This window comes from Lonchura striata, chromosome 7, assembly GCF_050655825.1.
Source record: "Lonchura striata isolate lonStrDom1 chromosome 7, ASM5065582v1, whole genome shotgun sequence".
Classification (NCBI taxonomy): Eukaryota; Metazoa; Chordata; class Aves; order Passeriformes; family Estrildidae; genus Lonchura; species Lonchura striata.
The window spans coordinates 23,858,534-23,874,344 of record NC_140709.1 but is presented as its reverse complement, the minus strand read 5'-3'; the positions used below and the strand labels follow the sequence as shown (position 1 = coordinate 23,874,344).

At 38.0% G+C, this 15,811-nt stretch overlaps 1 protein-coding gene across 2 annotated transcripts in view; it reads right to left on the bottom strand.

The window, feature by feature from the left end:
- Positions 1-482: 482 nt before the first annotated feature.
- The window catches only part of UBE2E3 (ubiquitin conjugating enzyme E2 E3), a 55,490-nt gene continuing 40,161 nt past the window's right edge, over positions 483-15,811 (bottom strand). For both annotated transcript variants that reach the window (XM_031505399.3, XM_031505400.3), the window contains exons 4-6: positions 5,877-6,009; positions 4,028-4,175; positions 483-3,014 (exon numbers count right to left, since the gene is read on the bottom strand). In XM_031505399.3, the coding sequence (XP_031361259.1) occupies positions 2,917-3,014; positions 4,028-4,175; positions 5,877-6,009 (379 nt within the window). In that variant the 3' untranslated portion in view covers positions 483-2,916. The remainder of the gene's footprint in view (positions 3,015-4,027; positions 4,176-5,876; positions 6,010-15,811) is intronic.

Here is a 15,811-nt window from a genome sequence, read left to right as displayed (position 1 = left end):
TACCCATCCCTTCTCATTTGCCCTGAATGTAGCCAGTAGCTCAGCTGAAGAGGTGTTTGCCCCTTTCAATTTCTCAGCAATGTCACAGGCTGGGACTGCTGGCTTCCCACCAGATCTCTTTATGCCAGATCATCATGGAGCCCAGTTTGTGCAGCTTCCCAACCAGATGCATGCATTCCCCACTCAAATCCCAAAAACAGCAAAAGAAAATGGAGAAGAAGAGGGCACATGCAGTATCTTCAGTGTTACACAAAAATGTAATTTCAGTTCACTGTTTCCCAAATACAGAGCCTAGTGATTGGTGATAATTTTCTCTTCTGTCTCCTTAAAACTGTAAAAGAGGATCAGTGCCATTCTTTGGTAGCATGCAGTATTCACCCCAGCACAGGAAATAGTTTGAAACACCAGATGCTCTTTGCAACCAGTGCTTTGGATGTATTTCCAGCAGGGGTTTCTTCCCTCCCCATGAAAACAGACACACATTCTCATTTAACAACTAATTGATTTATTTAACAATACAAATTTCTTTCTACTGCATGGTTTAGCAGAGAGAACTTGAGAAACAAAATTAGCTTCTTTTCTTTTTCTTTTAAAGTTTAAATGTTTACACAAAAACAACCTTTACTTCAGTAAATATAAAATTTACACACCAAAAAAATCTACATTAAAAAAGAACAGAATCATGACAAACCAACAAAAAAAAAAAAAAGAAAAAAAAAAAAGAGGATGGGAATTCAGTGTAAAGGATCCAATTGCAAGGAAAGCAAGATGGGGCAACACTAACAAGGCATCCCATTTGTACACCTAGGTATCTGAAGTTGTAAGTACGACACAAACCCAAAATACATTAAAATTAGAATTAAAACCTGTATTTTTATAGCAGAATACTTTATGATATAAATATCTGTAAATTCTGTAGGCAACACAGTTAGTGCATGAACTCCATAGTTTGCTCTCCACTGGAAGGTCACTGGAGTGGTGTACGAGCACCCTGTGGCCCACGAGTGCACTAATGGTCAGCAGGGAGCAGACTTTAGATGTGCAGCCCGGACGTGATAGCCCCTCGTTTCTTTGCCAATCTGTGCTATTTCTCACACATCCAATGACATGACAAGAAATTCTGGTCACCTTCAGCAGTGATTTCCAGCACTTCATCTCCTGGCATTAGTCTGTTACCTGACTTAGGCATATTCACCTGCCAGATCCTGTTTCTCATTCCCTTTTGCACTTTTTAACCTGAACTCTAAAGCTATCTTGTAGCTACCAAGAGAGATTGGCTTCTAGGGTGAGATATTTGGGATACACAGTTCTTCAAGCCACCTTCAGGCATCTGTAGAAATATTTAAAGTAGGGTGGACAATTCACGGTCAAAGGTTATGCGATACAAAAACCAGGGACCTGTATAGTAATGGTTAATTTAGATGTAAATATTTATTATTTTTTGTATTGATTTAAAATTTTAACTTAACATTCAGCTTTCATATATTAAATGAGCAGAGTATCTTATTGATGGAAGTGCTACTTTATCTCTGAAAACACCAGGTAGTAAGGGAGACTGTAAAATTTAAAATTAAGTGTAATTTTAAAAATAATCTAAAAGAATCAAGTGTCTTTTGTTTTTATAATCAATACTGTGACTGGCAAACTATAAAAGCTTAAACTATAAAACTATTAGTGACTCTACCTTTTAAATGGTATCTACTATAAAGCTGTATTTTTGTACTTACAGATGTTACAAAATTTCCAAGGCAGGAAGTGGAGGGGGGAAAAGGTAGTCTAAAACACTTTTATAGATTTCATTTTTACTAAGAAAGGTTGTTTCCCCCACAACTGTTTTTATGTCATATAAATCTGATTAAATTCATTGTACTCCTCTTTTTTCTGGGTAGATGATACAGTGTTCAATCATGCTTTGGAAGACCTTTTTCAGTGGATAACTCAGTCCTCTAGGTCAGCAAGTCCAACTTGCTTTACTCAGAAAAAAAGCACCAGACTATCTCTAACTTGGCCATCCTCCTGCAAAAACCTTTGTAGCAAGACTGAGGCAGCCTGTTCTGAGAGTAGGACTGGCCCTGAAGCAACCAGCTATGTTAACTTCTGAAGTAAGCATATGAAATGTGAACATTTCAAGTTGAGGAAGAGCTGAAAAGTATTAAATTTCAGAAAATTTTAGAAATTTCACTTGTTCTGTTAAAAACAAAACAGGGAAAACTTAAACAATCCACAGGTGTGCATTAAACATTTAATAGCAAGCCTTTGCTTATGTATATTAATTTAAAAATTATCCACAGGGATCTGTGATACATTGGTCTTGCCTTGTTACTATAACTAAATTTATTAAAATATTAATTTAAAATAGGAAAACAAAGAAACTACTCCTTGGGGAACATGTTTATTGTGTTTGAGATGATACACTGGGTGCTCTCTGAGCTACAAAGGGAAAAAGGAAATCCTTTCATTACAAACTGACAAAGGTAAAAGTTAAAACAGTTTTCACAACAGCATGTACCACATATTGGAAATAGATCTGGGTTTAATACAAATGACATAATTCCTAGTAATCTACAGCTACCTTTAATAACTTCATACAGATAATGAATTAGGCTAAAATGCACTATAATATTTGGTTGACTTCAGGAACAGTATCCTTAGTACATCACAAAATACATTTTGATATCCCAAAGAAGCAAGACTTGCAAGTAGGCATTTTAAACATAACTAATCTACAGCTACAAACTTCTACTCTTGATAGCATTTACCTTTCTGAGGGGCAGTATCCCAGTCTTCAAAAGGATAAAAGCAGAGTAGAATCAGTATAACATATACACAGAAGTCCGTATTGTAAAGGCTATAAAGATTTGTTGCACACTGCAAAGTTGCCTTCTGCACCTTCACACTGCACAAGTAGTTTGTCATTTATGTTGCATATCTCTTGGTCCACTGTCTGGCTATCCTGTCATGTTCTGCTCTGTTGGTCAGGTATTGAGTGGCTATGCTTCCAACCAGAGGGTCAGCTGCAAAAGGCAGGAGAAAATGCATCAGCATGCATCCCACAGTAACAAAAATCCCCGAGTAAAAACGTATTTTAAAGTACAGCATCCATTCCAAAATATAGTTTAGACCAGAAATATAGTGGAGCTTTTATCATATAAGACATTTCCAAGAAAGCGCACATGAACAAAGCACAACAAACAGAAAAAGAAAACAGGAAACATCTATTGTGGTTATCTGCATATGAATGACTCTTGCCTCAGGCAGGTGCTCTGCTTTCAGCCCTTTGCCTGCAGGACACATTCAGCAGTGCTGCCTGGCACCCTCCTGTCAGGGAGGTGCACAGGACAAGTGTGAGTTAGAGCATTAGGGGAGCCCTTCAGGAGCCATCGAGCCTTTGTACCTAAGAGGCTGATCCATTTCTGCCTAACTGTGACCACTTTCTGTAAATGAAGGGTCCCTCAGCACTGTTGCTCAGCTCCTGCCCTGACCGCAGGCAATTAGCATCCATCACCTAATGACACTGGTCACACAGCTGCTGCTGAGAATCTGTACTGCTTCCAGCAGAGCTCCTCCCCTCCCCACAGCATCAAGGAAGCATCTTTGAAAAAGGGAGAGTTTTCTCTGAACATCACCTCCCTCACATTTGGAAGATTAAGCCTTTCAGCTGCTGTCTTAAGAAACTTCCTGCAGCCTCTTCCCACATGCAGGAATTATATCTCAGGAGAATGTTGCTCCTTTCCTGAACTGAACACTCATTTGCTGGAGCTCCTTCAGTACAGACCTTCAATGACATCAGCTTATTTCTGCATCACATCTTGAAAAAAAAAGGACTTAGGGCTATTTACTTTCTGTTATGTCACAGGAGTGTAAAACACCATTAAAAGTGGGACCACATCCAATATGGAGTGCTTCATCACAAATTAAAAAAATATTAAAATTTATTTAATCTGCGTGCAATCAAATATACAAATTACATTCCATGGCAACTAAGTCAAACGACTGAGAGTCTCTCAGTGAACTATCATCTCCTTACCTGGGTTGCAGTCTGTCAGAAGTGAACAAATAGACAGCAGAACCTTTGAAATAGTCAAAGCAGGGCTCCAGTTGTCTTTCAGGATATCCAGACAGATGACTCCCTGACTGTTGATGTTGCAGTGATAAATTCTGGTGCGGAAAGTAACCTGAAATCACAGCACAAGAGACAGAGAGAGTCATTCAGTGCTGCCCAGGGATGGTGCCCCTTGGCTCTGAGCAGCCCGTGGGATCCAGTTCTGCAAAGCTTTTGCAGATGCAGCTCCTCTCTGCTTGGCTTCCAAACCACAATTGTTTAACAGGAGAGTGACTATTTTCTGTAGCCAGGGCTGCCTTTAAGAAACCTACCATGATGAGATTAGGGGCATAAACTGCTTTCACACAGGCTCTCTGTAAGGACCTACTTTATAGTATGGTAGCTATTTAATGAACATACCACATGTCAGGAACATTCTAATTACAAATGTAACTTTACTGTGGTTTCTGAAGGTGAAGAAGTACACAGAATTTGTTTGCATGTGCAGTATTAATTAATATTTTTCTTTCTTTCAAAAGCCTAAATACATACCATGAAAATTAGTCTTGTTAAATTAACAATGAAATCTTTGTCCTTACCCTTCATTAGGCAGAATATAATGTACAGCCAAAACAATGCTATTACACTAACTAAATCCATCCTTAAACTATTTCAGATTAATATTGATAAAGCATGTGAACAGTCTGCACAAATAAGAAGTGAAAAATATGTAACTCCTTTAATTACACAAATCACAAGAACATATGGAATTTTTTTTTCATACTGATGGGGGAGGGGAGTGGAATCCACAATGTATCCTGAAAATTTAAAAACTATCATGTTCTAAAAAAATCTATAAGATTAGAATGAGGAATTTGTCCAAAACTGTGCATCACTTCAGTATAACATTCTTAATTCAGAACTTATTAAATGCTGTGGGTTAAAAAGAAGTATGAAATACAGAGTATATATTCTTCATGTTGTAATAATTCTGGGAATGAAAAAAGATATTAGATTTATAGAAACTAGTTATAGCCCCCAAAGACGTAAGTTGTATAATGTTGTGTGGTAAAATGTATTTAGTTGTGAGAGTTTTGCAGTGTCATTTGTAGTGACTTGGTCAAGAGTTGGCAATTTGGCATTAAGAGAGGGGAAAAGGGAATGAATGACCTTTAAATTCTTTCATATCCATTAGTAAGTTACAATTTATTAGGTGTCCATACTATTTCTGAGCAAGGAAGTGACATTTTAATTTAAGATTAGTTTAATTTAATAAAAAAAGCTTTTGCTCAAAAACATTACCAAACAAGATTGCTGATTTTAGCAGTAGCAAATAGACATTTTAAAATAATGGAAATTCATCACACTAATTTACCCAATTTAAAGTCACAATATAACACTCCAGTTTTCTATATGAACTTATTTTAGTCTTTTCTTATTTTTTTAAAAATTACTGATAATATTTAATGTACAATCTGGCTCATAACAGGAAAGACTATTAAACACATATTTTAGTAGCTAGAATGAGAAGAAGGAAACATAAGTCTTCTGTTGTTTTCTACTAGAACTAAAATTTCTTGACTTTTACGTGTTGATCTGAATTATCATCTCATTTATCACTTGGTGAAGTTTGTAAATCAGCACTGACTGTGTTAATCAAGAAGTAAATTAGATGGGATTTTTCTGAGACTGCAAGCCAAGATTTTGGACCTTGTAGTTTTCAAGAGACCATAAACAAATTTGCTATTCAGAAAGTGATGTGCAGTCATTTGGCTGTAAGCTGTATTCTTCTCACATGAAAAAAGGATAAGCACAATAAACATCCTACCCTTACCTTTGGTGGCTTGAATGGATAGTCAGATGAAAATGTGATATCCAGGAAGAAAACACCTCCTTCATATACAGAACCTGGAGGTCCAAGTATAGTAGATCTCCATTCATAAATGTTATCTCCTTTAGGACCGGCACTGTGTAAAGAAAAAAGAGGAGAGGGAAAGGAAGACTCAGATGTACTTTTGAGAGAGGCATTTTATGGATTTCCTTCAGCATTCATTTTATTGCATAAAAACCATTTGATTCTTTTTAACACCTGCTCAATTTCCAGCTAATTTCAGTGGGCTAGGTGTTTTAAACTGGCACAAAAGCTGGGTACTTTGCTGTCCCCTTTGAAGAGACAGCAATGAAATAGAATGACAATGCACTCCTGGTTTTTCACTGTCCAAAACATATCCCCAGATTTATTTTCTTGAGTATATCATTGCTCTGAGTTTCTACATCACCCTTTCATTGCCATCATATTAGTACACAAAAGGAGTTTTACATCTTGACCACATTTGTCTTCTCCAAGCATTTAACAGATCACATCTCCATAAAAAATGTGGCTTTCAAGTATATTGATACACATTTATTGCTACTTGTTTCATAGACTCGAGTGAAATGTTACACCTTGGGCAGCAAACTAGGGAAGGGTGAGAGAACCAAGTAACATGGAATTGTTACAACTTCTTGCAGCAGTTGTTCCAAATAACTGTTTCTTTGGGATATATTTGTGCTATGCCTCTGGGCAATCGGAAATGAGACAACGAGCCAAAAATATTTTATTTTAAGAATGCATTTCTCACTAGGGGAAGGGTTACTGCATAATTACTTCTTAAAGTAAAGGTTTGAAAGAATGGATGATCCAGCATTTTCTCAATTTCTAGAGCTGTCACTAATGCTATTATCACACAGTAACCATCTAACCTCACAAAAAACCCTAAACAAACAATAAATCCCTCCCCTCCCCCTCACTCCCAAAAAAAGCAACCACCAAAAAAAAAAATCAAATCTTTAGCAAGTCTGAATAAAAATTACCCTAACCTTCCACAAAATGTCCTGAATCCACCCTGCTGAGAGCCAAACTTACTGAACTGACTGCTGTGGAGAGCAGCAGCACTGAACTCATGCAGACACAGTGGCCTGATGACATCCATGCAGATGAGCCAATGAAACAGCACTGTAAAAGGTCCTTTCAGTTTTCCCCACCTGGGCAGTTTCCCAGGCACCACCTCCATTTCCCAGACATGCTAAAGCAGCCCCATCCTTGTCTCGCTGTGGTGGCCAGGAACAGGCCCTGGGACTGTCATACATGAATTGTATGAAGTGAGTGACAGGGCATGGCACCACACTGCAGCCTGGGAATTTGTGGTTTCTGGAACTGCTCGACACACAGAGGAAACTCCCCGCAAATAAAAGGCTCTTCCTATGTCATGTCAGCCCACATATTTGTCATACATATGTTTGCAGTCTGTAACACAACATGTTGGACATTCATCCTTACTATGTAGTCAAACATGGAGACACTCATCAGACACAAGGAATATGAGCAGTCTGCACTATGGATCTGCAATCCCCAACACCCACCCCTGCAAAATGTAGGGATTTTTACATTAAGATAATATTTGAGAAAAAATATAATTATGATTATGAATTCTCTTTCAATTCATAAATTTCCAAGATGCTTTTTATCTTGCAGACATTTCATGTACCAAATGTTGCAGTTCTTTCATAAACAGGACAAAATAATCATGGAATTTGGATGACACCCCATTTAATTAAAAACAAAAAAATTATTTTATGAAGCTGTAGCTATATTCCTGTTGCCAAAATGAAAGTAGGTAACAAGAGAATGCTGGCCTCCAGAGCATTCTCCTGGGAAAAAAAAGCATTTTCTAGTGAAAAATAAATACAAGTGCTGTCAAAAATAAAGTTTGAGTCTAACATCTTACTTTCTATTTGAAATGCATGCATAGAAGTGGAAGAAAAATATTAGATACATTTTAAGGAAAAAAAAAGGGAAATCTAAAAGTGAACAGGTCCATTTTTGGTAATGCAATGAACCATTTGTACCTTCAGTCCCTCCAGAAGATAATTTTATTCATGCTCTCTAAAAAACAATTAGTGTAGGAACTGAAAATACTGGGGCAATAATGACAACACTTAAAACCCACACAGGGCACTGAAATGTTTCAATTAATTCTTGACATTCATCAAGCTTACAGCTAATTAGTACTGTGCTTGAAAACCAAATTTCTGTGGAGCAAATCAATTTCAGCATAGGATGTCCTAATGACTGCTTTATAGTTTAATGCAGAGGTTAGTGCTCTTGCTCTGCATGTCAGGTACCTTTCTTTCATACACTTCCAACAGCTGGACAAAATTCAAACACATTAATGAAATGGATGTATTAAATCAGTGACGTTTCAGCCCAATGAATCAGTCACAATTAAGTGCAGCACCAGAGTCAATCACTTACTAAGTCAGAGCTAGGGCATCCGTGAGCTGGTAGCCACAAAACACAAAATCTTGATGGAGCAACAGGTCTGAATGACAACTTCAGTGTTCTGGCTACAGAGCATACAAGTGCAGCCCATTGCTAACAGCCTGCTGTCCTCCTAAATTAGCTTCAGAACATCACAAATTCAGTAAAGGCACCAATAATTCATTCTCAATAAAAAATCCACTTGATTAATTTTTTTACAATATGGGCTAAAAAAATCTCAGACAAAATAACAAAGCAATTTAATTGAAATGACAAAATATTATTTGCAAAATTAGGGGGGGTTACTACATACATTAAAGATGAATTGCTTTTTAAAAATAAATTAGTTAACTGCCTGCATCTGCTTCCTAAGCAAATATTCATTATGTCACTTTACTGAGGGATATATACCTGATTCAGATAAGAAAGGATTTATGACCATGCTGTAGCCAAGCTAGTCCACAGAACGGATTTAATTTACAAGTGTGACTTGAGATGGTGAATTTGAAAAGACATGAGGTTAAACTTGAGGAGCCCATGGGGTCACACAGGTCTGTCACACCTAACTCTCCTGAACCCCCGCTCTCAAGTTTCCCGAAGATGAAGGACAGCTTTTCCAGAACAGTGTTAAGAGCATTCATGTGGATGCAGTGGCATTCACACCAGCAAGTTCTGTTAGCTCTGTAACCACTAAGCAGAAGTTCTGAAGCAAGAAGTTCTGTAACCACTCCTGATGCAGTGGTTACAGAAATCCAAGTTCAGCTTTTGTTACAATTCATTAAATCAAAATGTATTAAAGCTGCCCATATGGAACTAAATGCAGGACAAGAAACTAGGACAAGGAATCTCCAATCTACATGATGCTGGTAGCATTTTGCTTTCTGCACTTACTAAATGCAATGCTGCCAACAGGCCTCCTCTAAAACACAAGGCTCTAAATCTGGCGACAGAATGCAACTTCATACTGAGACTGTGCTAACGGAGAAGAAAAAGAATGAAGGAAAATGTAATTTGGCCAAATTTGATGTTAACTCTGTGTTACGCTTTATTATGATATTGAATATGGGCCTGCAATGGCATACAACTGGGAGGGAGTGTCCTTGTTTTTAGGAAGCTTCCAACAGTGAAGTCAGTCTGACTCTAAAAGTCCTATGAGAAATGTCATTGGTATCATAGAACTAAAGGGTCTACACCTCAAAAAAACCACTGGTGGAATATCTTCTCACGTTCTTCTCTCAAAGGCTCTGCCCTCAGGTGTGATACCCAAGCAGGCAGAATCATAGAACTGTAAAGGCTGGAAAAGATCTCTACTCATTATCACAAAGGCAGCAGCTAACAAACCAAATGGGGCACCTAGGGTGAGAATTAGGAAAGGAAGGTAAAGAAAGACCTCCCTCCATCCTTCCCAGATGTTTAATTCAAAATGAGATTCAGCCAAAGTAAAACTCTTGGAAGACTGCTCAGCTACAACTCTGTCACTGTGTAATTTTTACAGCAGTGTAAGTGAAGACATTGCTTTAAGAGAGGGATAAGACATCTCTTTTGATTTTTCTTATTTTAACTGAAGGTACTAAGTAAAGAAAGAAAAAAGCCCTCAAGCACATTCCATAACCTTGTACTTGAAAAATCCACTTCATAATGCTACAGTATAGTGAAGTTCTGCAAAATCTTCAGCATAGCTTTGGAAATTGACTTTTACAAATCCTGCTGGAGGAAAGGCACTCAGGATGTTACCAGCACAAAAGTCTGTATATTGGAACCACTGTCTCAGCTAAAGCTGTTGAATTAGCTAGCTCAGTGTCACACCACGAGATACTAAAGGGGCTCTGACAGATGCCACCAGCACATACAATTCAGGTAAATATACACACCCAATCTGTAGGGAGTCTGCCTGCTTCACCTTCTCAGCTTCTGAGCTTGATGAACTCATTTCCCATTGAAGAAAAGTGCCCCAGGCTCAGGTAACTTCAACTTATCACAGTGGTGTAGATCCATATTTACCATGCAGGATATCTAGTGTGGATGCTGATGTTTGTCCCACAGGCTACCCAGACAATCAGGGTAAAGAGAAGAGTGACTGCAGCACCCAGAATATCTAAATACTCCCTAACACCAATGTGTTCCATCTCCCTCTGGTGACACCTACCTTTCACCAAAAACAATGGGGAGCCTGGCTCCTAACTCAAGCCACTAAGCTCAGCACTTGAGAAAATCCTCCTCACCCTTCCATGTAGTGAGAAAGTGAATGAAAACAGAGCTAGACAACCCTATCTAGTAGCACACTACCTTTTTATCTAGCTACAGATACACACTTATGCTGCTGGTAATTAAAGAACAAAAAGTAATCTCACAAGCAACCAAAGGATCTCTGTCTGGGGCAAGCTGTCTGAGTTGCTCAGTGAGGCTGAAGAGAGCACAGATCACTTACCAGTAGTTATGTTTTAATGGTAAGCATGGGAATAGAAAATGCTCAAAATATTTTCTTGCTTTGATATTTTCAACATTTTGAAGAAAATTTGTCCATTATCCTTTTTTTTCTTAATTCTCTTTTCCAAGTGTGGAGGCACTCTTGTGGTTTTGCAAGAAAGGAAGTGAACATTAATTAAAAGGCATATGTTTGTGTGTGGCTTTCAGTTCTATGACCTATGACAAGCATAGATAACAATTTCTATTTTCTTTATTTTTCAATGCCTTATTTACAAGGCTCTCTGGAATGCTTATTCTCAGCATTCATATTATCAGTACCTGTGCCTAAGCACCTCTACTTAAAGAATCTGAGTACTACACAGAAAGTATTTCCCCATCCGATACACACAGAAAGCATTCTGGTTTCACTGGCAGGAGCTACAAGTATAGCCCTAATTTTAGGATTACAGCATTTTTCTAAGGTTGGACACATGAGGGCTGTCTACAGCAATATATCAAAACTGTGCAGAAAACACATTTTGATAAGGTGCTCACTATTATTAAGATTTAGATGTTATTTTTTACAAAGAAAAAGTTTCAGTCTATTGTGTTCTTTATATAGCTATAACTGTTTTTATTTTACCTGTCACTGTACTGCCTGCTACATTTGTTTGCTGGGAAGGGTTATTTACTGCTTCTAGCAGATCCACAGAGGCTCTGTGGAATTGAGGATATAAGGATCTAGTTCAGTTTACAAATCTTTCCTTGTGTCACTTCCCTAAAGTCTATCATACCCTTACAATTGAGACATTGAAATTAGCATTAAAAAAAAAAAAAAAAAAAAAACCAACAACAACCTATTTTTACCTTATGGATCCCTTGATAATTCAGCTGGTTATAAAGCAGTGCAGAACTTGTGCCCAAGGACATGGTTCAATGCAAAGCAAGTGCAATTTGAGAACTCCTCAAGAGCAGTGTGGCTACTCCAAGCAAAGTGCTGACCCAGCCTAAACTAACTTGGCCAAACCATACACGTTCAAAAACCATCAATGGATTATTAGCTTTATCCTTAATCAGGTGTCATTTCCCCTCCTGCAGCCAGAGTAGGGCAGGAACTTTAGTTGCTTGCTCTGGCTTAGAAATGGAACCACGTGGCTGTGTTTGGATCAGGTCACACTGTACCATCAGGGGACCTCAGCCAGTGCAGGTCTGCTATTCATCACCCTGAAGGGAAAGAGGTGTTATACACCACTAGAACCTCCAGTGCTAAACTTGCCATTAGTAGAAGAATATACACTCTTGTTACCAAAGGAAGCTAAGTAACAAATCATTTGCTAATTCCATCAAAATTTTAATATGTAGAAAACTCAAACAATGTATTTTGGAAAGCTGACAGTTTTTCCACTGCCTAAAGCCCCATTAAATTGGTTCATTGCTACAATAGCTTTAGATTACTTTTCTCCTTGTATTCCTGCTAGTTCCTAGGACCCTTATTGCTGCAGTTAGAAGTGTGTGCAGGTCCTTTCCATCTTCCAGGACAACCCAAACTAATCATGGAGGCAGAATTCCTGTAATTTTTCTTTTGAAAAAGTAACTAAATACCAGAACACAGTTTGCTAAATTACAACAGAAATACTTAACTTAAACCATGTAACAAAACACATCAGATATTCTATGTCTATGCTCTTGACAGAGAAGTGTACCCAGGCAATACACAAAAAAGTTTACCAAATGTGAGTTGTTTTTGAAAACAGAAATCTCATAGGCATGAAAGAATTTAAAATAAAACAAATGTTCAGCAGGAACTAACTTGAAATATGCACATAAGTCCCTCTTGTATGCCTACAAAGGAGAAATTATCCATACTTCCTAATAAAACACAGAGCAGGACAGTCAGTAAAAGGAAACATTTCCTGCTACTCTGCCATGTGTTCATAATAACAAAGCTTTAATTTAGCACAAAATAAAAGACCAGATCCCTTTCATCAGAGTTGAAAGAACTGTAGTACTAGTGTCAAACCACTATTTTCTTGCTGTTGATATAAAATTTAATTTGTAGCAGGGCAAAATCACTTCATTGAAGAAATTTATCTAGCAGGTACACAGTTCCCATTTTTCTTCCACTCAAAATTACTGACGAACCTTGGTTTAATAATGTAAAATTTTGCTTTTCTTCTGTGAGAGAGAATCTTTCTCAACTCCCTAACACAAACAAAACTCATTTGGAATACACACATATTTTGTTTTTCAGTATCTTTAGCCTCCATACTGATTCTAGCAATTCACACTCAAAGAATCACACAGTACCTGAGAAATTGTGCAGCTTTAGTTTAAGGTGTCCGCCCACAAATACATCCAGAAAATGTGTGCTGGGGAGTATGCCTGCAACATCCAACTCCCAAATCCCAGACCACCACCTTACCCTCTGGAGATTACATTTATTAAGTCATTCAGTTGTTCTGAGGCAACCACGTGCTTCAGATATCAGCCACCTCCACCCTTCACTGCAAAATCTTCATGTCACAAAGCTAAGTGACACTGAGAAATCCAGTTCAGGATTTCCTATCAATATTTTCAATAACACTTTTAATGTGAACAAAGAGATTGTTCCCAACATCCCTTATGCACACCCTTCAGATGGAGGAAGAAAGAAGTTAAAGCAATTTCACTAAAAGACCTAATTAAACTAAAAATACAACTGGCTTTAAAAATACAGTAAACATATAAATACTCATGCCTAAGAAGAAGAAGTGAGAAGTTTTCAACAGACTAAGCCTGCTGGTTAACTAAGCTATTCAAATGAAATCCCCACCTATCAAGCTATACCCAATACCTAATTGTTAGGCAATTCCAAATGTATTAAAAAATGTGACCAAGGTATTAAAAACGTCTTCTACCTCTCTGCAGATTATGTCTTGTTTTCTAAGGAAGGTACCTTCATCCAACAATTGAAAGCAATATCTATGAATGGTGTTTTTTAAGACAGAAAGCACACTGGTGAATGAGAGAATCACCACCATCCGGTAATTCAAGCCTAAAGGCAGACTCTGTGATTAAACTTGCGAACGGCGTTAATGTTGTGGAAAAATTTGATTCTAATATCATAAAAGGATAAAGTGCAATTTCTAGAACATGATTTATTCAGGTACTTCATGAAGGACCAAGAAAGAGAGAATTGCTGAGAAGTCACCTTCACTGAAATGTGTGTATCCACCTGTCAAGAAGATGAACACCCAACATGCCTGGTGCTTCCACAGTGAAACCTCCTCCTCCATCTCCAGGATGTCCAGGATTGGGCTTCTCTACCACTTTACAACATATAGCTAGAAGATGCATTTCCCCCTCCTCTTAAAAAAATCAGCTTTAAACTTCAGCAAAGAAGTTCCAGCTTGCTCACGCAGAAGTAAATACAAAACCAGCCAGTCAGATAACCTTGCCTCCATTGCCATACATTAACACTCTGAATAAGAAGCTCCTACTTGGGGATTTCTGACCTCTAATACAGGCATATCAGTTCTGTACTTAGAGCTGCTTCATACTGACTTCCTGAAAGTTAACCTGTAGCGAGCACTGAGTATTTTCATTCAAAAGAAGCCTGTATTTTCAGCATCTAAGTAATTTCTTAGTCCAGTCTTCCTAACCTTCCAGCACAGGCTTTCTCCCAAGTGTAATTCTATTATTACCTTTAAATATTTTCTTCCTCTTGCCTCTATTCATTTCCGCATAAGACTGTACAGAATAACAAAGCAGAAAATGCTGTGCCACAGCTCCCTGTCAGGTGCCTACATTGAAGCCATAAAAGTCTGATGCAAATCTCTGTAACTAGAAAAAAGCTGTATTTCTCAAAAAATAATTGTTCTTTCCCAGTTCATACACCAAGACTTTCTCCACTTTGCATGCAATATAGACACCTTCTCCAGTCCAGCTCTTTTCCAAACGTGCTTGGGGTCACCATGTGGATGAGCTGAATTGAAAGTAGTTATCTCTTTTGAAGGGGCATGAATCTGATTAGGCAAAACTCAAGAACCTTGTTCAGCACAACAGTTCAGTGTTCAAAAGGTTTGTCTTTAGTTAAGTCTCCACACTGGCCAACAAAATTTCCTACACTGAGGGTTGATTAAATGAGCTTCTCACTTTTTTTTTCTTTTTCCACTGAAATGAACACCCAAACTCTGGCTATGAGCTTTAAATCCTGCTTGGAGCAAAATTATGACAAGCTTCACATTCTGTGCAAGGGACAAGTTTATCATTGCTGACAATTTTTATATATCTAATTTATTATTTGATATTAATTGCTTTGTGTTGCTGAGCAAGCTGAGAAGTAACCAGTGATTGCTGCCAAGACTCCTGGAAACAGCAGCTGGCTGCAGACTGGCTCAGATGCCAGCACCAGCACAAGAACTGCTGCAGTGGGGAGGAGGGCAAAAGAGGAGGCTGCAGCAGCTCAACCTCAACTGGCTTAACACATGCTGGAATTATATTCTGCATGTGCAGCTCCAGAGCTACAGCAGGGATAAAATCTGGGCTCAGGATCCTCCCTCTGACATTTCCATAATGTTAATTTAGTACGTGAGTTGTAGAGTGACCCAACATTATGAGCATTACCCGCACTGTACCAGGACAGGGCAGGCTCCATTTGGGTTCTGAAACATTAGCCTAACAATGTCCACCACACTAGTTAAATATGAGTGTTTGGAGAGTCTCAAAACAAATCAGTTGAGGACAAGGATCTGCTTGTGTAATGCAGAACTGAAGACAGATGAAGCAATACTTGGTACAGAGAATATATAAATGTAATTTGTGTATAAAAAGCATTAAAACACTCTGAGAATACCAACTTTAGTTCCAAAAACAGAGCAATTCAAAGGAATAGAGAAAGCATCATGCATATAAATACACATAAATCAATGTCTGATACGAGTTTATTTTACTCCACAAAAGTGTACTACGCTAAAGAAAAATGTGAAAATAATAATCATTTCAAGGGAAAGCAAAGTCATAAACATCTGAGTGAAACAAGTCTCACCTAGTAAAATCTGTTTATTGAAAAGCTAGATCCAGCC